At 39.8% G+C, this 25,389-nt stretch overlaps 2 protein-coding genes and 1 pseudogene across 2 annotated transcripts; 1 reads left to right on the top strand and 2 right to left on the bottom strand.

Moving 5' to 3' along the window:
• Positions 1-12,590: 12,590 nt before the first annotated feature.
• LOC122022504 lies at positions 12,591-23,728 on the bottom strand (annotated as a pseudogene).
• LOC122022506 lies at positions 13,006-14,469 on the top strand. The gene is made up of 4 exons (XM_042580526.1): positions 13,006-13,634; positions 13,711-13,902; positions 13,985-14,170; positions 14,252-14,469. Exons 1-4 carry the CDS (start codon positions 13,626-13,628, stop codon positions 14,315-14,317), a joined length of 453 nt encoding a protein of 150 aa, XP_042436460.1. The 5' UTR covers positions 13,006-13,625; the 3' UTR covers positions 14,318-14,469.
• Positions 23,729-24,226: 498 nt separating the features above from the next.
• Positions 24,227-25,176, bottom strand: LOC122022505 (peroxiredoxin-2E-1, chloroplastic-like). Its single transcript, XM_042580525.1, has one exon. The coding sequence runs from the start codon at positions 25,078-25,080 to the stop codon at positions 24,403-24,405; it is 678 nt and encodes a 225-aa protein (XP_042436459.1). The 5' UTR covers positions 25,081-25,176; the 3' UTR covers positions 24,227-24,402.
• Between the last annotated feature and the right edge of the window lie 213 nt (positions 25,177-25,389).

Genomic DNA, 25,389 nt, shown 5'->3' on the forward strand with positions numbered 1-25,389 from the left:
CTCCACGATGCAACAAATGGAAATTAGTAACACATCTTCTAATTTTAAGAGAAAGCAACCTTGAAATGAACCAATTATATCTTTGGCATATAAAGCTAGGTTATACTTGAGTAGGATTCATTGGTAGCTGATGAAATTTTGGGTTCATTGGTGTGGAAATCTTTCCAACCTGCGAGTCTTACTTGGAAGAAAAATAACCAAGAAGCTTTTAAGTCCAAGGGGTATGGAGTCAAAGATATGTTGAAATCGGTTCATTCTGATTTGTGTGATCCTATGACTATCCAGACAAGAGGTAGTATTGAATATTTTGTCTAATTTATAGACAACTATTCAAGATACAAATAAATTTACTTAATGTACCATAAGACTAAGTACTTTGATTAGTTCAAAGAGTACAAGGTTGATGTGGAGGAATAAAGTAAAAAGTCACTATGGAAGATCGTAGTGGCAAGTACCTCTTGAGAGATTTTAGGAGTTACTTATCAGAAGTTGATTTCAATCCCAACTAACTGCATCTGGTACACCCCAACAGAATGGTGTAGTAGAAAGAAGGTAAAGAACTCTTATGGAATAATTAGATAGATGATGAGTTATTCAGAAAATTACCAAATTTATTTTAAGGATAAACTCTGAAAATGAAAGTGAACATAGTGTCTTCCAAGTCATAACTCTCTACTCATATAGAATTGCTGAATAGGCGTAAGCCTATTTTGAAGCATATTCGGATTCAGGTAATCCAACATATATGTTAAAGAGAGATAATGATAAGTTGGATAGGAGTTCACTTGTTTGTAAGTTATCCTAGATAAACAAAAGTAGGTTTATAGTCTTAAAAATCAGAAGGTCATTGATAACATCAATGACTGATTTTTAGAAAAGGACTATATAATGAACCACGTGCTCATAAGTAAATTTGTTCTTAAGAAAATAATAAAAGACATGTCTAATCTAGTACCAACTGTACAAGATGAGATACCACAAGAAAACTGCAACACGTATCACAAATGATACACAATTGCAGAAAATGCCTTGTCGTAGTGGGAGGGTTGTTAAGCAACCTTAAAAGATTCATGTTTTGGGAGAGTTTTGAACTCGATCCCTGAAGAACATGAACCTGATCTCCGGACATATGACGAAGCACTCCAAGATAAATATGAAGCATCTTGGCAAAGAGTAATGAATAATAGAATTAGAATATATGTATTCTAATAAAATCGGAAGCTTGTAGAACCACCAAGTGGTGTAAAACCTTTGGGTGTAAAATGTCTATAATAGAAAAAGAGGAATAGGCGGGAAGGTAGAAACCTTCAAAGCAAGGCTTGATGAAAAGGAAACCTTTTCCTTTGGTAGCCATGCTTAAGTCTATCCGGATTCTTTATCTATTTGGCAAGTGGATGTCAAGACAGCATTCCTTAATAGAAGTCTTGAAGAAAGCATCCATATAAAGCAACCGGAAGGGTTCATTGCAAAGTGCTAAGAGCATCTTGTGTGCAAGCTCAATCAGTCTATGGACTGAGGCAAAGCTTCAAGGCCTTAGAACATCCGGTTTATCAAATTCTATGGATTTAGTAATCGGATAAGTCTTGTGTATACAAAAGGTGTGATAGAAGCGTGGTGGTATTTCTTGTACTATACGTAGATAACATTTTTGATAGTTGGAAACAATATCAAAATGTTGTCAGAAGTAGGGGTATGGTTGTCAAAATAATTCGATATAAAGGACTTGGGAGAATGTATATATTTTTTAAGATCAAAGTAATAAGGGATCACAAGAAAAAATATATTTATTCCAAGCTTGATACATCGAAAAAATCCTTGCTCGTTTTAAGCATGCAAAACTCCTCAAAAGGTTTCTTACCTTTTAAGCATGGAGTGTCTTTATCTAAAGAGATGTCTCCGATGACATTAAAGGAGATTGAGGACATGTAGGCAGTTCTTTATGCTTGGCGGTTAGACAACCTAATGTATGCTATGCGAGATCGAAATCTGTTTTGCTAAGAGCATAGTTAGCGAGATATCAAAGTAACCCTAGACAAGGACATTGGACCGCGATAAAGTATATATTAAAGTACCTTAGAGGCACTAAAGATTATATGCTAGCTTACAAGGCGATTAATTTGGTTCCTATGGGTTGTATGGATTTTGACCTCCAATCGATAGGGACAATAATAAGTCAACCTCGGGGTTTTGTGTTTATTTTAGGAGGTAAAGTCATAACTATGGAAGAGTGATAAGCATAGGTGTTTTTGGACTCCACCATAGAAGCTTAGTATATGGCAAGCCTCGGAGGTAGCCATTAAAAGTTGTATGACTCAATAACCTCAAGATAGACTTAGATATGATTTCGGTTTGTCCAAAGATTATTACAATTTATTGTAATAATGTTGGTGCGATAAGCAAACTCGAAGAAACCATAAGTCTATAAGGCAAGTAAACACAATAGGGCACAACCAATACGAGAAATCGTATAAACGAGGAGAAGTTGTTGCCGCCTAGATTGCATCAGGTGATGACCTATTGATCCTTCCACTGAGGTCCTTAAGGCAAGAGCTTTTGATGGCCATGTTGAAGGGTTAGGAATCAGATGTATGGCAGCAGATATAGCAGCTTAGTCTTTTAGTATAAGTGGGAGATTGTTGGAGTGTATACTAAAAGCCTAGCTTTTGGTATAAACATTTATCTAGAAATAAGAATCACATTGGTCGAATGTCTACATTTATGATAAATGTAGTTATTCAATTAATTTATATTGTAGATGACATGGTGTGTGGTGTCACACACAGAAGATCATGTTATCAGTAGCTTATAAATTATAAACAGTAGCTCACGACCATGATGGAAAGGAATAAACCATTGGAAGGTCGTAGTGTAATTAGGTATTAGTTTATCTTGACTATATAATTACACTAGTACACTCAGAGTGTATTGAGTAGGACCATTTGAGGTCGTTTCTTTTATACTGACTTTATAAAGAAACAAAGACCTCGGTTATTATGGAAGTGTGTGCTCTTAATCCTAATGTAATAACAAGCACATATATTTGATATTTATTTCTTTAATTTATCAATGGGTGAGATTTAGTTCGTTGAATCAATAAACCCGATAAGTTGGGAAATGGTATCACTTATAGTGTGTGTTGTTGATTATAGAAGGCGTGTCCTAGAGATACTAGGTTGATAATGTCCTCAAGAGGAGCTCATAAAGATTGTCATGTTAAACCCTGCAGGTGGACTTAGTCCGACATGATAATAAGGTTGAGTGGTACTACTCTTGGATTTAGATATTAATTAAATGAGTTGTCAGTAACTCACTTAATTAGTGGACATTTGATATCTTAAACACGGGAGACTAACACACTCATAATAAGAAGGAGCCCAAAATGTAATTTGGGATTGGTGCGGTAGTTCAATGATAATTCTCTAGTGGAATGAATTATCATTGATAAAATTAAGTTGTGTGTTAGGGGCGAACACGGGATGCTAATTTTATCGGGAGACCAAAACCAATTCCTCCTCTCGGTCCCTATCGTAGCCTCTTATTTGTAGAAGTTTTATACCCACCTATACCCACCTTCTATACCCACTAATAAGGGGTCGGCCAAGCTAGCTTGGGAACCAAGCTAGGGCCGGCCTAGGTATATTATTGGCCGGCCTAGCTTGAACCCAAGCTAGTGGGGCCGGCCAAATTAAATTAAAAAGGGATTTTAATTTTAGTTTTTATTATGTGGAAGAAATAATTTTTAAAGAGAATTAAAATTAAAATATCTCTCTTGTAAAAGATCTACAAAAGATTAAAGAAAGAGATTAGATCTCTTTCCTTATTTGTAGATTGATGAGTTATTTTATTTTCTCTTTAAAAATTATCCACATGTTGATAAAATTAAAATTATAGAAATTTCCTTTATCAACCATGAAGAGTTTTTTAAAGAGAAATTTTATTTTTAAAATTTCCGGAAACAAATTAGGAAGTTTTAATTTGTTGATTAAAACTTGTCTAATTTATTTCCTCTAGAAGTGGCCGGCCATTAGAGATTAAATTGGGAAATTTTATTTAATTTTTCTCAATTAAATCATGTCAAGGAAATTAAGGAAATTTTATTATAATTAAATTTCCTAATTTGCCTAGGCCAATGAATATAAAAGAAGGGGTGAGGGTGCCTTCACAATATACAACATCTATTATTCCTCTCCCTCTTTTGTTCCTTGGTGTGGCCGGCCAACCTCTCCCTCTCTTCCTCTTGTGGTGGCCGAACCCTACCCTTCTATTGGAGCTCTTGTGGTGGCCGGATACTACTCGGAGAAGAAGAAGAAGAAGGAGAGAAAGCTAGCATCTCTTGGAGCTTGGTTAGTATTTTGTTTTTCTTCCTTGGTGAAGCTTCCTCTTTGTTGGCCGAACCTAGCTAGGAGGAGAAGAAGGTGATTGGTGGTTTCTCGTCTCGGAAGATCGTTGCCCACACAACGTCCGAGGTTAGAAGAGGAATACGGTAGAAGATCAAGAGGTTTTTCTACAAGGTATAACTAGTAAATTTTATTTCCGCATCATGCTAGTTATTTATGGAAATAATACCAAATACAAGAGGCTTACGTTCTAGAATTTCGAATATGTTTTTTCGAAGTTGTGTTCTTTTGTTTCTTTCTTTTCCTTGTGATTTGATTGTTCTCTTTGGTTAACCTAAAGTTATTTTAGGAAATTAAATATTAGCTTTCTATTAAAGGTTTTGTCTAGTCGGTGGTGGTTGCTCTCATATCCAAGAAGGCCATGTGCCTCGCCATGTCAGTACTGGGAACCTTTTATGGAAATTAATATTTAATGGAATTAATAACTTAAGGAGACTTGGGTCGAACGTGTTAAGTTCCGCAGGAGATCCAAGTCAAAACCTAAAAGAACAAATAGATTAAGTTTTGGATCAAACGTGTTAAGTTCCGCAGGCGATCCAAAATTTAATTTAAAAGAACACATGGTAGCTAGGAAAAGGTTCAGACCTTTGTACAAAATTTTTGTACAGTGGAACCTATAGGTTTTCCGAGTAGCAACCAACAAGGACGACCTTAACCACTCGACGACCGCTCAGATCAGATTGAGCTGAGATTGCACGCTCGGATGATTCGCCGAGCGGGGCGGATATTATACCCAAACGCCTAAGCCGAAGAGGAGCTCGGGGATGGGAACTGGCAGGCGGCACGCCGAGAGAAGCCACTGGCAGATCAAGCTGGGAAGGAGTTCGATCTGAAGAAATGGCCTCGACCGGAGCAAGGGCCGGGGCGATTGTTACAGTAGGGGCGCCAGTCGGCTCAGTCAATGGCTCCACAGATGTAGCTGACTGGGTGTGGAGATCCGTCCGGCGCCATTTGCGTACGATCAGTGGCGAGTCCTCGGTCGAGTGCCCTGCTTCTTCCGATGTCGGTTGTCCGGCGGACGAGATAGCATCATCGACCGGTGCAGTTGCAGAAGTCCGAGCGGCTGACTCTCCAACCGCAGGTGAAGCTTCTTCACTTTCCCCTTCGTGTGAGCCGACCGGTTCAATACCTAGATCGGCCATCTCCTTCGCGGTCGCCGCCTCCACCTCGGCAGCTTTCAACTTTAGCCGATCGACAACCTTGGCGCGCCACATGATGTCAGCTGCATAAAAGAAGAATAAATCAGTTAGACCAAAAGGAAGGGGGATGAGGAAAATGCTTTCCCATGCTGCTCGGAAGCTTCGTTCTGATCGAGCTCAGTCCAAATATATATAGCACCCCCTCGTAGAGCGGCTTGTTGATGTTGAATCTTTGCCCGGCTAGCAAATTGGCTGCGTGAAGGTAGTCTGGCTGGCTCTTATATTTACCGAGATCCGGCGGGCTTGACACAGTGGTTTTCCATTTAGTGCTAAAGGACGGCCGCTCGAGAAAACGAAGATAGAAATAGCTTTCCTTCCAATGCTTGTTCGAGGTCGACATCTTGTCGAAGAAGACTAGACCGATCCGCGATTGGAAGAGAAAGGTTCCCCACTCGGACTGTTTGGGGTAGTAGAAGTAGTGGAAGGTCTTAGGGACTAAGAGGATGCCGTGCAGCTTAAAGAGGACAACCACCCCGCACAGCAACTTGAAGGAGTTAGGGACGAGTTGGCCGAGTGGGAGGCGGAAATAGTTACACACCTCAAGGATGAACGGATGAATAGGGAAGCGCAGACCGGCCACGAACTGGTCTCGAAAAAAACAAACAGTGTCGGTCGAAGGGTCGTGTGGCCGATCGGAAGGTGTGGCTAATATCAGTTCGTGGTAAGAGGGAAGTTCAAAGGTTCGGGTAAGGCTCAGCGCATCCCTCTCGTCGAAATGACTCTCTGTGGTAGTATACCAGAGGCCGGGGGCGAGTTCGGACTGACGAGAAGAACTGGCCATTAGTGGTAAGGGCCAAAGGAAGAGATGGCAGAGGTTAAGGAAAAGGATGGCCGGAACAGTGTCTAAGAAGGCACGAATACGGCGAAAGTGCGGAGAAAAACACAGAGAAAAACTGAAAAGGGAAAGGGCGAAGGAGCCTTACGATAGATCGGACCAAAGAGGGAGGCGGCGGATCATCGGGAAGCCGAGCAACGAATTCGACGAAGCACTGGACAAGAAGAAGCAGAAGCTTTCGGATGCGCACGCGATATCGTGAAGTGGCCGAAGAGGAGATATGCTTATAAACATTGGGCTCGATCGACCGGAGCCGTCCGATCCAGGTTACGGGATCCAAGGAGGGGATCTGACTGTCAAATTCGAAAAAGCCAAAGGTCACATTAGACCTGACGGCTCGAGTGAACGGTGACGAATGCGCGACCACGTGGCGCTCGCTCACAGGTCGCATTTAATGAACACCATCATGCGAGCGTGGCCGCGTGCTCAGCATTAATGACGGTGATTTACACAAAGGCCGAGGAGTTTTCTAGGGATAATCAGCGTGACCGATGTCGGAGCGGCGGGACAACGGCAGGCAAACAAAACTTTCCAAGTACCAACCGGGGACACGCTGAGCGGCGTTACTTACTTGCATAGTCCTCGGACGGCTGGACACTAATCTCGATGGATGAGCGGCAGACACGCCACCCAGACGTAGTCCAGTCAGTCGGACTTAGCGCTTCCTTCGACTAGACTTGAGGGGAGACATGTGATCCAGTGATAAGGACGGGGGACTCTCATCGGCTGGAGGTCAACGACACGTGGAGGTCAATGGTCAAGAAGGTCAACCCTAAGGTCGTGCTGAGTGGACAGAGGTCGTGCCGAGCGGAGTAGTGGGTCGACCGAGCATCCGGCCGACCGGACATCCGGCCAGGGGTCTCCCGGACCAGACGAAAGACAGCCCGACCAGGGGTCGGGTTTCCGATACTCAAGTAGAGTCTATGGGCCGAGCGGACTGCTCGGCCGAGTCGCATGACAATAAGGCGCAATTCCATCCGAACACATGAGCAGGGCTTCCCCGCCCGGGCCGAGGTATGCGCATTCCCGGAGGCCATGAGCGCCGAGCGGCTGGTCCGCTGGGCCCGGGAGTAGGTAAGAGCTCTAGGAGACAAAAAGGACAGCTGATAACTTCATCCTCGAGACACCTGTGTTGGATCGAGAAGCGCTAGAGGGGGTGAATAGCGCTCGCGTCTATTTCGTTCGATTATCGAAATCGTAAAACGTTCGTTGAGTAATTAAAGCAGCGGAATAAAAAAAACAAACACACAAGAACACGATCGTTTACTTCGTTCGGAGCCTAGATCGACTCTTACTCGAAGGCTCGCGATCCTTGATCGCTTTCCATGGGCAACAACTATAAGCTCGTATAATTATTACAAACTATTACAAATATAACTGTAATTAAAGTTATACCGACAACAGTGGTAGAAAAATCTGAGCTCCGGGTCGTCGGAATGTTGCAGCAACACTTCGGAAGCAATACTTGAGCAGAACACAGCACGAGGAAGCTTTTTTTCTTTCGTTGTCTATTGTTGCTGCTCGAACCCCTCTTATAAAGGGTGTTCAAGGCGCCTTAAACCCCTCCAAGGCGCCTCCAGGCTAGCCGCGTCACCCGCATGGATCAGAACTGACCTGGTCGAACTTTATCTTGTTCAAGGCGCCTTCAACCTCTCCAAGGCGCCTTCATCAACTTGTTCAAGGCGCCTTCAACCTCTCCAAGGCGCCTTCATCAACTTGTTCAAGGCGCCTTCAGCCTCTCCAAGGCGCCTTGAAGCTTGCTTCGCAGCCAGCTCAGGTTTTGCACCCGAGGCACCTCCAAGCTCCATGGAGGCACCTCGGACACTGTTTATCCGAGGTTAATCTTTGCACTTTGGTCCCTGCAAGATACATTAATCCCAAATATACCCTGCAGCACAAAGTTAGCACATAAAGCATAATAGAAGTGATAATGACAGTCTCCGGACTGTCCAAGTCTGACTTCAGGTTTCCAACCGGAAACCCTAGGTCGACCCGACGCCTACTGTTTCTTCTGCGGGGAACGCGTCCTCACCTACTCCACTCAGGAGATTTACCTGATGTCAGTCCGGTCCTCCAGACCGACTGGACTTTCCGCTTAGGGTTATCACCCCTAGGACCTAGGGTTACCGCCCCCTAGGGTTTTTCTCCACCTAGGGTTACCACCCCCTAGGACCTAGGGTTGCCGCCCCTTAGGGTTTTCCTCCACCTAGGGTTACCACCCCCTAGGACCTAAGGTTACCCCCCCCCTTAGGATTTCCCTTGACCTAGGGTTACCACCCCCTAGGACCTAAGGTTGTCGCCCCTTAGGGTTTTCCTCCACCTAGGGTTACCGCCCCCTAGGGCCTAAGGTTGTCGCCCCTTAGGGTTTTCCTCCACCTAGGGTTACCGCCCCCTAGGACCCCACCCCCTTAGGATTTTCCTTCACCTAGGGTTACCACCCCTAGGACCTAAGGTTACCGCCCCTTAGGATTTTCCACCTGCCTAACCGCAGTTAGGACTTTCCTGCACACTTGTTTAAGCTCATTAGATAACAAAACAACTTAACTTGAACCCTTTGATATAATCAAAACACCGGTTCGATCGTCGGATGCTTCCCGCACCAACAACCTGCCGCCGACAAACAGCATGGTCGGCGGCCGGAGCGGACAGAGTATCATACGGTGGAAGTTTCCACCGTCACATCCAGGATATGCTCGGACGATTGCGGAATGATGTCAGACATGCTTTTCTGACACAACCCTACTGAGGTATGTTTGGGGAAGCGTGCACGCATCAAGAAGCGTACCCGCGCCTCCCCGGGGTCCTCTATAAGGACCCCTAGACTTCGACGGAGGTATGCAATTCTCATCACTGTAGCCATAGTAGAGTTACTTCGTTTCTCTTTCTCTTCACTGCCTGACTTGAGCGTCGGAGGGTTGTCGCCGGGAAACCCCTCCCGGCTCGGCTTCTTTGCAGGTTCATCAGAGGTCAACACCCTCGTCAGAGGATAGCGAAGAGTGTCACGTCCCCAGCGTCCATCGACTCTACGCTCGAACAGGATCATATATATATATATATATATATATATATATATAGTTGAATTGTTTTAATAAAGATAAAAATATATATATAATTTCTATTAAAATTTAAGAAAAAAATTCTAAAAAAAGAAAAAAAAAAAAGGAAGATAAATGATCCTTTGTTCTCTTTCCAAGATTTTATTTTTTGTATAATTTTTTTTATTAATTTATTTACAGAAGTCATAATACTCTAAATAGTAAAGTATGAATCCTGAACGCTAATTCTCTCCCTTCTCCTTTAATTCTCTTCTTATTAAATTAGAAAAGTTTACTAATTTAGTTTTATCAACATATCATTCATCAATATATAAATTTACAATGTAAGTTACCTACTTATCTATATTTTTTTATTGTCAATATTCAATATTAATTTTTAATATTATATTGGAGTCAATATTTTATAATTTTTCTTACCGATTTAAAAGAATTTAAATAAATCATCCTAATTTTAATCATCATAGAATAAATTATATCAATTACTTCAAGCACAAATCAGACTTTATTTACACTGCTTGTATTTGTTTCATTGCTAGCTTTGTTGCTAGTTTTGTGTGTTTTATTTTTACACTTGAAATTTGTAGTACAAACATGTTTCTAAAAAAATATCAATCTTGTAGTTAGAAAAGAAACAAAAGAAAAAGAGTGAAATAGATTATTAAAACTCACAAAGGTGTTCTTCGTAAGTTTTTTAAAACTAGTTCTTCAATTGAAAATTCAGTTGATGAATTACAATAAGTGAGTCAAGAAGAATTAAATAATTATGCAACAAATGAGTAACAATTGAGTAATCAAGAAGAATTAAATGATCATGTAATCAATGAGCGAGAAGAATTGGGAGAAAATGATGGTAATGATTTGAATGTACATGACTTGACAATTTTATATATAAAAAATGATGTATTAGAAAAACTTGATTTTGAAGATCTTATTGATGATTTTACTTCTCAAAATGTTAGAAGATATAGATTTTTTTTAATAATTATTTCATACTTTTTTTTTTGTATTTTTGGGTATTATACTTTTTTGAGAAACTTAGAAAATATATTTTGTATGGTATTACATTTTTTTGAAGAATCTTGAGAAATAAATTATGTATGGAGTTTACCATATTTTAAATGAAATATATTGATTTTCAAATTTTCCTATTAAACCATATTCAAATTTTAGGTTAATAAATTTTTTTTACTATAGAGAGGTCCTTTTTCTCTTTTCACCCAAGGAACTCCAAAAATCAGGACGAAAGGGATTATTCTTCTAGGGATATACCTAAAAATATTATTCCCAATCCATTCTTTCTGAAGCCGTTAAAATTTGAGGTATGTCTTGGATTGTGTGACAAGTTTCCGCACGAGCAATTTCACAATTTTTGCTAGGTGACGATTACAAAGCACATCAATATTTATAAATAAAATAATTTTAATAAGGTATTTAATATGATTTGAATCCTCGATTCTACTTTAGTCTAAAAATTCAATAGATACCTGTAAAGGCAACTTACTTGACATATAGAAGTATCTATTTCAAGTAAAGAGTTATCACGTATTTGATTAGAGCAACCATAAATTGGCTCAATGATCTCATTAATTTTGCACCCCCAAGTTACAGTATAATGATAGGGTGTCCATGCAATCTCCTAAGTATCCATAGTTTGATTTCACATATTGTAAGATATTTTCCTCAAATACAGTGATAAATCTAGGATATTACTCAAATACAGTGATAAATCTAGGATATTCAGACTTTCACCTGGTTCACGACACCAGGACTTTCCACCTAGGGTTACCACCCCCTAAGACTTTTGCCTGAAGCCAACGACCTGCCAAGGCTTTCCGCATAGGGTTACCACCCCCTATGACATAGGGTTACCACCCCCTAGGGTTTTATCTTGCCTAACCGCAGTTAGGACTTTCCTGAGACACTCAGCAAAAGCTGTCAGATAACAACGCACCTTAACTTTGAATCCTTTGCCATTATCAAAACTTAGGTTCGATCATCGGATGCTTCCCGCACCAACAATCTCCCCCTTTTTGATTATGGCAACACGTAATTCAAAGTTAAGAAAAAACAACATACGTAATAACTGCATAAAGTTAACCAAGCTTAAGTAAATAAACTTCAAATGCAATAACAGTTAAGTTGGAAACTTTTAACTTGGTAATATTAGACTCCCCTTTAATAAAAGCCCTCCTTTTGTTAAATACTTTGAAAATACTTTGAATTTTCCTTTAACTTTACTTTACCACCCATTTCGAGTACTTTCAAATTATCCTTGATAGTTGGTGAAAGATTTATGTGAAACTAAACTGTTCATTCTCAAGATTAATCGGCTCAAAGGATTGAATAGCTAGTGCTAACTTAAAAAAAATCTCAATTTTGCTAATTTATATCTTATAAACACAAAGTAAAGCTCCAAAATCAAGCATGGCCATAGACTACAATCAAAGACTTATTGTTCCTGTGCTTTACCGGTTAAACTAAATAGCCTCAACTTAGTTAACCCATATCATTCCCTAATGATGTTATTGAAAGTTGTAAACCCAAATCACCGTCTTCCATCTTCCTTTGTTAGTTTTACATTACCTAACTTTTTCAAATGCATCAAACCCTTCAAACTAGCTAAACCTGTCATCCTTTATTAGATTACATACAAAGTTCACCATTTGCATGTTGGGTTGCCCAAGAATTCACTTCACACTGGGTCTTCAGTTCTTCGAATGCATTCATTAATTGTCATTCACTAGGACACATACATGCTCTACTTGTTCTAGATTATCAAAGAACTCAGCATATAAACAACTTTATGTTTCTCATTCTGGAATCCTCCCTGCTAGATTTTTTAGGCCTCTGAGATTTCCCAAACCGTCATCCATTGTCTCCTACCTCTAAGCTCACTTCATACTAGACCCTAAGTCATTGAAGCCCTAACTCAACTTTACCTTTTTTTTTAGTCAAAACTATATCATTATTTAAAAACAAGGCAACATTTATGCGCATGCCCCCTCTCGGATGATGATTTAACAAGGTAACTTCCAACACAAATCTGTTTAAAGTAATAATTTTTCTACTTTCAAGAATACCTATAAAAATTTGTAAAAACTCGTTTAAACCAAGGAGAAAATTTAACATCAACTGTGAATTTCAGATTTGTTGCAACTCTGACGATTCAACCACCCCGAGGCGAAGGTAAGCAAGACCTCGTTTGGCGTGGTCGCTATACAATAGTTAATCCATGTACGAAACTCTGCTTTCCGAAGAAACCAGCCTCATCATCGGGCAGAGCGAGCGGAAGCCAGAAGAAGCAGCACTGCTGTGCATACAATTCCTGCAAAAGCAAGGGCAATTAGTGCATAATTATGAGGCCAATAAGGATGAACAATGCCAATCCAAGAGGTACACAACAATAACAACAACCATCTCCTCCTCCTCCAGAACCAGCAGCGATGAAACGCTCTGAAAGGCCTCCTCGTCCATTCAATGCGCCTTGTCAAGGTCCATGGAGTTTGACAACGAACGGCTTCCTCTTATCGAGAAACAGGATGAAGCTGTGGCTCCCCATGCCGAGGAAGAGTTAATACCACTGACGTGGTTTCACGTGACTGTGCGTGGGGGCGAACCGAGGCGGAGAGGGGCAGCTTCTCAACCCGCGCGGCCCAAGTCATGACCGGCTATTCCTTCCTCCTCTCGAACCCCAAACGTCAACCCCATGCCATGGCATGGCCTAGCAGTAAGTAGTGGGGCTTTTGGTTAACGGAGACCAGAGGATCAGTGCGAATGAACCATTACTGCTGGCCTTGGGAAAAGGGCCCAGAGGGTCAGAGGAAAAGGGTGAATGGGAGGAGTGGGGGTGGTGGTGGTCGAAATGGAATAGATTAGGTCTTTGATGGCAATGAGTGTGGCTTCCTACCCTGAGCCCCCAGGGCAGCAGGCCATGCCTAGTAAAGATGGCCAAAGCACTTCTTGCCTTGTCCTTCTGATTAAGACCCCTCCTCTCTACTACTGCTGCTGCCTTTGCTGCTACGCTCACATTCCCTTCCTCCTCCACTCACTTATTCTTCTCAACCACCATTCCCTTTCCTCTACCTCTCCTATATAAACCTGCTGCTCCAGTCGTCCCTTTTAAGTTAAGAGCACAACAATGATGGAGGTTTGTATGTGTGTTAGATTTGGCTTTGTTAGTGTGCATGTAAGTAAATTTAGAGTTCAATTTTGGTCAATGTTAGGAGTGCATGATGAAGCGGCGCCAGGTTCCAGCATTTGGGTACTGGGATTACTGCGACGAGCTCCCCGTCACCCATTACTTTGAGCTGCAGGCCGGGCTGATCCGTGGTCATTATTATGGTGATCATGAACATGAGGGCGTCTTCAGTGCGCCGACTCATACAGCACCAGCCTATCAACACCACCATAGAAAGGTACTTACGGATCGCCATGACAGTTTATACTCTATACCCAAAGTCTTATGCTATTCTTCTGCAAATTGTGGATGTTTTTCAGGCCAAGAAAGTTGGTAATGCGACAGGGGATCATAAACCGTACGCGAAAGAGCAAAAGGGGAAGCAAGTGAGGGTGGTCGCTGATCTCAAACAGCAAGCGACTCCGAGAAGGTCCAGAGCATCCAAGGCTGTAGACGAGGACTTGTACAAGATCCCTCCGGAGCTCCTGTGCCAAAAGCCCAAGAGGGTGGGTTTCTCTGCCTTGTTCCTGACTTTATCTAGTTCTACGATTTGTGTGTTTTGCTGATGGCGATGTGACTGTGTGCAGAAGAGGTCGTTGAAGAACTTGTGGTCAGGATGTATGGGACTCAACAGCGGTCGCTTAAGAAGCTAAAGACGGGCGTATCTTTTTGTGTGCTTCGGTTGTTGCTGTTGTTTCCTATCTTTCTTTTGGTCAGTTGGATGGGATATAACATCGAACTGATTACTACTAAAATGACAAGTATCTGTGTTGCGTATCTACCTACACGGCGGAATTTAATGTAAGAATGGACATCGATGTGATATCGACTACATTACCAGTATCTCTGCTGTGAATCTTGCTGGTTAACCATCCGAGTGTTCGTAATAGATTCAGTTATCTCAAAGCTCGACTCCATCACATCAAATAAATTTTGCTTTTACTCTTCTACCTTTCTCGAGGACCCTCCGCTCCATGGCAAAGCAGCTTCAACTGAAATTTTTAAATTTTATTCTTCAGAGATTTGAGACTACCGGTAAACAAATTGCATATGATGACATAGAAGCATGTGCTGTACAGCTTTTATTAAAACAAAATTGGAAAAAAAATACAGGTAGGACTTGTCAGCTTTGGATAGTTAAAGGAGGGGCAAATACTTTGGTTAATAGCTACATTTGTTGTCATCTTTTGCCCCACATAGGACAGTTCTGATGGTATTCTGGCTTTGTCACAAAGGGTGTTAGGCTTTTGAATTCCCCTTCTGTGGAAACTTTCTCAAGTTGGGTCTGATGCAAAAGCTGGGATCCGATGGAATATGTTTGGCATTGAGTTAGCATGCATGTGACTCGTATAGAGGCTTTAATGAGAATGACGTGCATGATAATCAAATGTAGCATTATTTTAATGGCTGAGTTAAATACATAGGAGACAAGTTTTGCTAGGTTTCGGCAATTTGTAAGGTGGTTAATGATATTCTGAGAGTGAGCTCAAAGAGGGCAAAAGTTCTAACACGAAGAAGTGACACAGATGCACTGGTGAAATGTAAAACTAAAATATGAGGGTATCATAATGTCCCAAAGGTATTTATGAAAAAGAATAACTTTTACATTGAACCTGTGGCCAAGCAAAATATATCCCTCTCAAATAAAAGCATTATAATTTGGTTCCTTTTTTCTTTTTAAATCAATTTGAACTGTTAAAAACAAAATGTAGTTTATAATGCAATTGAGACTAGAGATCACTTATTGAAGTTCTAGTATTGGGCAATACTGGGAAGTTGCATCTCCATGTTTTTTAATGGAAGTAATTCTAGTAGAGCAAAATGTAATACTAGGCTATTGTTTGTTTTGTTACAAAGAAACAATTGTTTGTTTGAACATGTTAGCATTGCAGTGTGCAGTTTTGAGTGGAATTCGGTAGACCACTTTTGATTCCCAATGCTAATTCACAGCAAGATTTTTTTGACATTGCAGTCCTTTCTAATTAAATATTCAGAGGGGTAATTGTTGAGATTTTAAGGCATCTGTGTGAGAAATTTTTAAAATCTCAAATCTTAAACTAGAATTAAGATTTGAGATTTATAGTTTAAGAATAGTAAGTAAAAATTCAAAACATGTTCTTTTATATCGAAATTGATGTAATATGCATGAAACCATATAACTAACTTGTTATAAATTAAATCATAAAAAAATTTACTTAAAACTTTAACCATTGAAAATATTTCAATGAGTTTTTAAAATGTTGATATGGCATATTGGAAACATAATAAATCAAAAAAAAAAAAAAAAACTCATTTGGAACTTTACCAATGGGAGATGCCCTTAGACTTGTTGGATGTTTGGTGGGACCATGCCTGGAGATTAGAGCTGTGAGACAGATTAATTGCAGTAATGTTTAGGAACAATTACTAAAAAGACAAAAAAAAAAAAAAGATTATTATTCCTTCTCTACTATCTTTTTAAATCATTGTCAGAATAAATTAGAAAGTGATACGTTGAAATTGTTGTTTCACAAAAGGATAACAAACAACTTTAGATGGTGGCATTGCTGGTGCAGCAAAATAAAGAAAAATATCATTGCTAGGTCATGTCTAACATACGGATGATATGTTAGAGTTATATGCAAAAGTTACGCTCAGTAGATAGTTCCTTAGGAACACACAAAATTATGGGTCACAAAAGCCCAATATGAACTAGTAAAGGAAAGAATATAAACCAACTAATAGAACGAATACGACCTTCAAATCATTCATCAAAAAAAAAAAAAAGAATACGACCTTCAAATCGGATTAAAGCAGATATGCTTCAGGAAATTCATTCTGCTTGGGCCATCTAGCTGGATGCAACCGACTTTGCCATTGATCTCCTCATGGCTTCTGAGTATATCTTATGTTGGTAGGTCAGTGTTGAATCTAACAAGTCCCATGAGGATGTTTTTGGGTTCCAACCTGCAATGGAACTATCATTAACTTGTACGTTCAGAATAAACATGAAAAGGAAACACAGGTTGGTGTATTAGCTAAATACCTAGTTGTTTATTGATAATGGTCATGTCAGGAATTTGCTCATCACTATCATCATATCCTTCACCGTAGAACTCTTTGGAACTCACATCAACAGTTGGTACCTCCAAAGGAGGTTCCCCGACACCTTTGAATACACCTGGAGAGAAGGCAAGCCACATTAAAAGATAAGAAAAGCTCGGAAGATCTGCAACTTGCTCATAGAACGTAGGTACCTGTGTCATGATTTCAGCAAGTTGCTTCACAGGGACTTCGTTGTTAGGATTACCGACATTGAATATATGATGATTAGCTCGAGGGTTTTCCTGCAGGATGTGAATAGTGTTTATTTCATCAAAAATATACAAAAAAAAAAATGGAGAAGTAAGAGAGAGGCTCCAGCAGGGTGTGAGAACGGTTTTTATTTCATAGCAAATCTATAAGAAATATAGAGGAACAAGAAAGTTACTATCATCAGCAGAACAGCCTCTAGGGCATCCTTGATGTAGACAAATGTCCGTTGGGACTGACGGCCATCAACAGTTTTAGAGGCTCACTAGGACCATCTATTCCAGGAATGAAGTCCATCCTTGGTCCAATCCAATTGAAAGGCCTCACAATAGTGAACTCAAGACCATTTTCTGCACCCTCAGCTTGAAATAATCCAAAAGGTGTAAGAACAAAAATACTACATTCTGCAGATACAAGAAAACCTGAGTAAAGTTACCATATATTAGCCTCTCGATAAGTTGCTTTGCACATGCATATGACCACCTCTGCTTACAAATAGAACTAAAATGCATGAGGATGCATCTTCTTTGAGTACATAGAATTCTGGTGTCTATGAGATCACAAATATTCTCATCAGCAGAATGGAGGGGGAAAAAAAGTAAAGTATCAAGTAAGAAAGATACTGAAATCTGATATGAGCAAGGGTAAGGTATATAGCCACAGCATCAACAAAGTAATTCATGTAGCCCAGTATATTCACAAGAAAATACAGCATGCAATAGACTACTGTCTCTAAGTAAATTAAAACCATGAAATTAAAATGGGTTTAACTTCCTTTATTGTGCATCTAACCACCCACAAGAAAATACATTTAAATCTTGTGCAGTTTGTGATACTTCCAGTGTTGTTCACTATCTTGCACCTCAAAACTTATTTTCTCTACATTTAAAGTAATAGTCACTTCCATGCCTATTTGTAATGAAATTCTAATGCATCTCAGTTTGAAAAACTTGGACCATAAACAAGTAAATAAATTACTTGTATTATATCCACACTTCAAAGACACTACAACACTTTTGAGGATCACTCACAATTTTAGAGAGAAAAAGAAAAGAAAGATGAACAATTTTCAATTTGAAGACTACACTTTTATTTTTCTTTGGATGATTGAACATGAATGCAAGGGGGAGTATTTATAGTGCTCACCATGCAAGATACACAGTTATCATAAAACTAAATTATATCCACAAAGAAATTTTATCTCTATCTATTGGATGAGAGAAATACTCCCAACCATACATTCTAATTTCTATCTATTAAATTTTATCCTTTGAATGAGATAATTACTCTCATCCATGTCTTTATTCTTATCCGTTAACGGGTTGGTATTGATCTTTAACATCTCATATGTAATTCTGAAAATGATTGGCACCAATTCAATATGAAAATCAACACCAAAGTGGATACCCAAAAAAAACAAAGTAGAGTTGAGGGACTTGAATTAGTCATGCAATAACTAAACTGCATATACAAAATTGTCTGTGACCAATGTTGTAAATCACTATAGGCAGTACCTAGGCTGTTGAATTTTTTTTACTATTTTTTATACAAAAAATTATAAATAATCATTATTCTTTATAATATTTACTTTTAGTAAAATATATTAATTAAAAATTAAAAATTTAATCTAAATATTGAAAATTAAAAAATATATTTTTTTAAAAATATATATATATCAAAATTAAGGGAATAATTTTATTATACTTTATTAAGTCTATTTAAATTATCCCAATCATAACTAGAAATTGATTAAAATTATTAACTTAAAGCCTAACTTACAAGTTACAACTTACTCATGTATCCTGTTTAAGATGGACGACGAGTCTGACATGTCGCCGGAACTGCACGACGAGTACTGATGCGTCGTCGGGACCACAAGACATGTTTGGACACATTGTCGGACTCAGGCGATGCCTTCAAGCCCGTTGTCGGGCTCATAGTTGTGAAAAGCATGCGTCTGGTTGCGCCTAGGCTCAAGGCGCAGCCAGACGCATTTGCGCGGCAATGACCCCGGCACAATAATTGAATGAAGCGTGCTTAAGCGCGCGCCTTTTGAGAGGTTAAGGCACGCTTAAGGCATGATTTTTCTCGCTTTATTGAAGTTTTAATTTTTTTTTTTTTAAGTTCAACCCATATCTTTAAATCCCCTTTAAATTAATTAGGTTGCATTAACTTTCATGCATGCGACATATTTTTCTTGCTTGACTCTTCCTCTACCCTAGAAAATGAACATCAACCTCCTTAGTCCCTTGCAAACTTATTTCACTTATTTTCTCTTACATGACTCTTCCTCTCCCCTAAAAATCAGCATCAACCTCCCCTTCCCTCCACTCCTTTCTTAAACATGAACTCTTCTCTCGCCTACATCAACTTCAGTCCTCTAGATTTTGCTACACTTTCTTGCTTTTCTCCTTTTGTTTCATAATAATGGGATATTTTTTTCCTGACATATTTAAGTTCAAAAGTTTTCTTATCAGTTTTATTTTTTTACTCTCACATAATTAAATTGTAAATTAGCTTAAAATTTACATTCTAATGATTCTGTTTTTTTGTTTCTCACAAATTCAAATTGTAAATTAATTTAGAATTTTCATTCTTTTGATTTGCCTTTAATTTGAAGTTTGATTTTGATTATGAAAATAAACTATTTCAATATTTAAATGTTACTGAATTTTATATTTACATTATTGTTTAATAATTTGTGAAATTTTTTAATTTTGTTAGTGAAATATTTTGACAGAAATTCCCTATATATAGACTTGCGCCTAGCACCTCAAGCCCCACAACACCTATGCGCTTTTGGGTGCCTCACGCCTCGAATAATTATGGTTGGGCTCGAGAGACGCCTTCGGGCCTATCACCCGGACGTGTTGCCAAGCTAGTGCGACGACTCTAGACGTGTCTCCGGGCTTGGACGAGGTGTCTAGGCTCGTGCGGCGCGTCTGGACTCCTCGTCGACCCAGGCGACGTGTTGCAACAACGAAACGGCGACAGCAATGGCGGTGGCAGTTCCAAATGTGGCGGTGGTGAAAGGAGGTGAGTTACTGCCTAAAACACCACCTCAGAAAAAGGCGGTGCGGTTGATGTCCGTCTCCTGCCTAGGCGGCTGCCATTTAGAACACTGGTTGTCACAACGTTTATGCAAAAGGGGCAAGTTGGATTGAGGTTCCAGATCAACCAATTTAACATAACCTAAATACAGATATGGACAAACCATATGCAGTGTGCTTTATGTAATGCTCAATTAACCATAACAAGCAAAATAACTTTTCCCTTCAAGCTCCAATCAATCATGACTAATATAAACACTTATGAGGATGGGAGCTAGTATAGATAATCAAGATAAGATACTTTTACATTAGGCAAAAAAAACAAAATTATCAAGCAATGGCAGTTTGAGCATGTTATCATGCTTTGATCAATTAATCTAGATAGATACATGACTCTTTATTTCCATATGATTAACTGTTCAGGCAAACAACGAATTATGCGAATGCTGTGATTCACACCTTGAGGGGGTGATCGTTTGTCAGGAAACTGCCAACTGTTTTCCCATACACCTCACAAATGGAGAAGTGAATGAGACGCTTGCTGCTCTCTGAGCAGTATCTGACCTGCACAACTACGCTCCATAAATCAGACAAACACCAAAGTACTGAATATCTAAGAATTGGATAGGTGAAGAAACCAAAAAACTTACAACGGGAAGAGCATCAATGAAATTGCTGTAGATGGTGTCTAGAGGACGGGTGTGATAATCCGCTGGCGTGCAAATTGCTGCCAGGTTGATCGTCTGCAAGTCCAATTTTTTTTTTTTAAAAAAAAAAAACTTGATCAAAAAACCTTCCGGAAGAAGACGCCAAATGATATCAGCGTAGACCGGCTCAAAGCATCATACGACAGATCATGAAAAACCAGTTCCGAGTTCCCTACACCGCAGCTAGAGTGACAGATAATGAAAATGCAGGTCCGAGAGCATCAAACTGTTGCACAGAATGACAGATCCGAAGCAAGATAGGAATGTGAACGTGTCCAAGTGAACCAGTAAGCATTAACTGACGAACCAGTTCGGACATCTTGATAAGGCCCTCGAGCCTAGAGTCGTGCTTGATGTTGAGGTGGTGAAACTGGATCCGTCCGTCCCAGGGGTGGCGGGCCTCCTGCCCCTGGGCAGAGGACGCCGGATCGAGCAGTTGCTTGATTTTGTCGCTGTATACGTCCACGGCCAGCACCGTGTGCGGCGTCTCGGTCATCAGTTTCTCGCAGAGATGGGATCCAATGAAACCCCTGGCCCCAATCATCCAGATCGTCATCAGGGCGACTGGGTTGCCGTCGAGATCCATCCGCGCAGCCGCTTCCATACTCGAATCCCTACAGCCGCACAATTACAAGAAAAAACGTTGAAGAAGAAGAAAAAAGAGGAGAAGATCGAGAAATGTAGGAGAAAAGCAGGCGCAGCACCTCTTTGTCGCCTGAGTTCAGCTGGCGATGCTTAAGGACATGGTCGGTCGGCGAGTAGAGCGGCGGATGTCGATGGGCGATATGATTTTTTTAAAAAAATTACTTTACATGAGTCATTTGTTAGGCTTTATGTTTTATTGGGAAATGATTTACATATTAAAAAAAATTAAATATGAATATACATTGACAACGAAAGAAAGATTGTTTTTTCTACGAATTATTAATTCATATAATCAAAAATATCTAAATCACGTAGGTTATCCCATATTCATTTAGCTCCTTTATATTTATCCTAATTAATTATTAAAGTATAGCAAGTTATTTGGAACATGGTTTATATATCATATTGAAGAATAATAATTTTTTACACACGAATTACATTGTTTAATCAATTGTTATAGCGTTGCAATCAATTTAGACCTTACTGTGCTGATGAACAATGACCCGAGTCGTTTGCTAAAACTATAACCATGGGGATAAACATGAAGGGGCAAAATGGATATGAGATGCATAATTTTGGTATTCAACCGCTTTCGTTAAGCGATTTACTAATTTGCCATTATTTTTTTTAATTCAAGTATTACTTACTTCCTTCAATAAATTTACTAATACAATCGGCAATCCTATTACCTACTTTTACTAAAAAAAACATTTCTAATTTTAGTGTTAATTAATTATGAGTAATTAAAAAATGATCTTAATTATTCTACTAATTAAGTTTCAAGATTGAAATTAGATCTTGAAAAAACTATCTCTAGGCCAATATCTGAATATTCATACATGGGGAAAAGATTGGATTGAGGATCTCAGCACAAGTATATAATCTAATTTACTAATCATTTCAAGGCACCTATTTCACTTCATACTCCTTAAGGAAACACAATTTATATTGGGTAGATAAATAGGCTACAAGAGTTGAAAAACTACGCAGTTACAAAATGTCGAGTCGAGTCGGAATTTTCAGACTGAGGAGATAAAAGAGTAACAATTTCGGCATTGACCAATGTAATCGCCATTCACTGATTTATCCTGAAAGCTTAAGTAAACAGAAGGATTTCTGCTCACTTCTGTTCCATCTCAGAATTGTGTTGCAACATCACTCTCCAAAACATAAAAGATATCCGTGAAGGGACGAATATATATACACATCTATTTTCTAATAACTTAAAAACATAAAGATAATCGAACAGACCTTCAAGGTTCTACAGGCAAAAAACTGATAATCCAAGGAAATAAATAGGAAGAAAGGAAACACAAGGAACTGGTTAACAAGAAGTACCAGAAGAGGACTGTAACTAATAGAAAAGGCAATTTTTTTGGTATTTCTTTACAAGTAAATATGCTACTAAATTCATTTTCAATAGAAAAAAGTACTAGTCCATTTGGACATAGAAGTAAGATCGTATTATACCACAAACATTCATTCAACAATTTGACAACATCAACTATATAGAGCAGATTTAAGGATAGCCACAGTTGCTACAGAAAATCCAAGCTGAATAAATAACACAAATGGAAAACTCATTTAAATTACTTTAGGGACTTATATTGCTGCGTGCACTATTTTAATGCATGAAATTGATTTATTTTATTATCAATTAAGGACCATGTATATTCTGAGAATCATGAAAATAGCAGTCATTCCAATCTAAGAAATGTATATTATTTGGAAAAGTCATGTGTAAAAGTCAATTTAATATCAATAAGTAGGATTGTTTACAAGGCCTTATGTAAAGTGTAAACCAAGTTGTTGAATGAAGTTTAAGATTATTTATTTCTTAGAGTATCTTGTTTCTCATTTCATTTTGGTTATAGCAGTGTCCTCGTTTCAATATATCTTGCATGGTTAATTACCAAACATAAAATGTATTTAAAAAAAAAACAAATCTATCATAACCTTTATTCAAAGGGATTTGATTTCAGTAGCCAAGTGATCTTACATCACCTTCCAACTCAACCATTAATAATTAACTTTGATGAAATTAAAATTTTGAAATCCTTGAAATGCAATCACCCCACAATAGGTCAACAGCAATTGTCTCACCTCACCGTGATCGAGTCATCATCTACTCTCTCTCTCCCTCTGAACTAGCATGGACTCTAACGAGCCTCACCATCTCCTACCTTTGCCTAGTGGTGCACTCTCCAGGTTGCCTACATCATCACCTCCTTAGAGAGGGTATCATCTAATGTGTCTATGGAAAGGACCAAGGTTGAGGATCTAGAGATCCACATGTTGCAGCTATACCAAAAGATTTCATCTCGAAGATCCTACAGCCTACGCAATTGTTCTTTACTTAGGAATTTAACTTGTACCCTAACTGTAAGGGATCGGTGGCCGGCTAGAAGAGGGGTTGGATAGCTAGGTCACCCCAATTTACTTTCTTATCTACAAGGTGTTAGTGCGTAGCGGAATATACTAAACAAAAACAATAAGAACAAGCACAAACGCTAACACAAATCCTTTACGTGGTTCGGAGATTGCTTGCTCCTACTCCACGGCGTGTCCTTGAGGTGGGCGAACCCTTGATGGATTTGAAAATCTATGCAGAGATTTTGTGATAGATTTAGTAATTAACCATATCAACAAACATTTACAGCATAACACTTACGACGTCAAATTTATACTCTAAAGTTCTACGATAAAATGAGATATTAATTCTATTTTGTATTTTATTTTTATGAATTTCCATTCTCTTAGGCATTTTGGCAAATACCTAGATTACGCTTAACAGACAATCCATTTCATTTTTCCCAATTGATATCCTCTTAGGCATTTGCACAAACACGTATTGTACTCGCAACAATCATCAACATACAATCAATCTGCCTCAATTAGCTGATCAAAAAGTTAGAAAATACTAAATTCTCCAATATTTCATTATTCAAGAAGCATAACGAGAATTCATTTATCCAAATTGAACATTTTTGGAGTGCAAAAAAGTAGACTGCAAACCTGAAACAGCTGGGATGGCAAAAGGGGGTATTATAGGACCTTGAGCAAGTCCTCGGGGCCGCTGATGGTAAAGGAACCTCCTTCCTCCAAATTGAGCACCTTGACAACCCCATCCTCCGCCAGCAACGCATAGCGCCGGGATCGGACGCCAAGGCCCACGGGCTTATCAGACAGATCGAGCTCCACTCCGAGAGCCCGGGTGAACTCCCCGTTTCCATCGGAGAGAAGCAAAACCTCGTCCCTAATGTTAAGGTCCTTCTTCCAGGCACGCATCACAAACGCGTCGTTGACCGATATGCAGGCGATGGTGTCGACGCCCTTGGCGCGCAGCTCCCCGGCCTTTTCCACGAATCCGGGGAGGTGCTTCTGGGAACACGTTGGGGTAAAGGCCCCCGGGACGGCGAAGAGGATGGCCTTCTTGCCCTTGGTGAGATCAGACACGGTGACGGTCTGGAGCTCCCCGTCGGAGTCGAAGTAGGAAAGTGTGACGTCGGGAAGCTGGTCGCCGACGGAGATGGTGGTCGCGGCGGCGGTGGCGGAGACGGAAGAGGCGAAGAATCGGGGGAAGAGGGGAGACCGACGAGTATGCAGTCGGAGCGGTAGGTTGGTAGCGGAAAGGACGCGGTGGAAGCGGGCGGCAGGCTGGAGGAGGCGGGGCAAAGAGGAAGGGAGAGCGACGATCTTGGCGACGGAGAGGGAAGCAGACATCCTTGGCAATAAAGTGGGTGGCTCGTCTTAGATGAGATGAGATCACGCCTCAATTGCTGTGATTCCTTATTAACTGCAGCGGTTGAGGTTCTTGGAGGACACCGGAGGTATTTAAACGACTGCATATTGCTCTCCCATAGAATTCTACACTATGTCTACCTCCGTTAGGATTGGACAATAGATGTCAATTGTCATTTTGGTCCCTTCCTGCCTGTTTCAGTGGGATAATCATTCCGTCGTTCGGTTCGGCCGGTAGGCGGTAGCAGCAAAGGAACGGCGTTGCTGGCTGGTCATCTGTCTTGCACGTGC

The sequence above is a fragment of the Zingiber officinale genome, chromosome 9B, assembly GCF_018446385.1.
Source record: "Zingiber officinale cultivar Zhangliang chromosome 9B, Zo_v1.1, whole genome shotgun sequence".
NCBI lineage: Eukaryota > Viridiplantae > Streptophyta > Magnoliopsida > Zingiberales > Zingiberaceae > Zingiber > Zingiber officinale.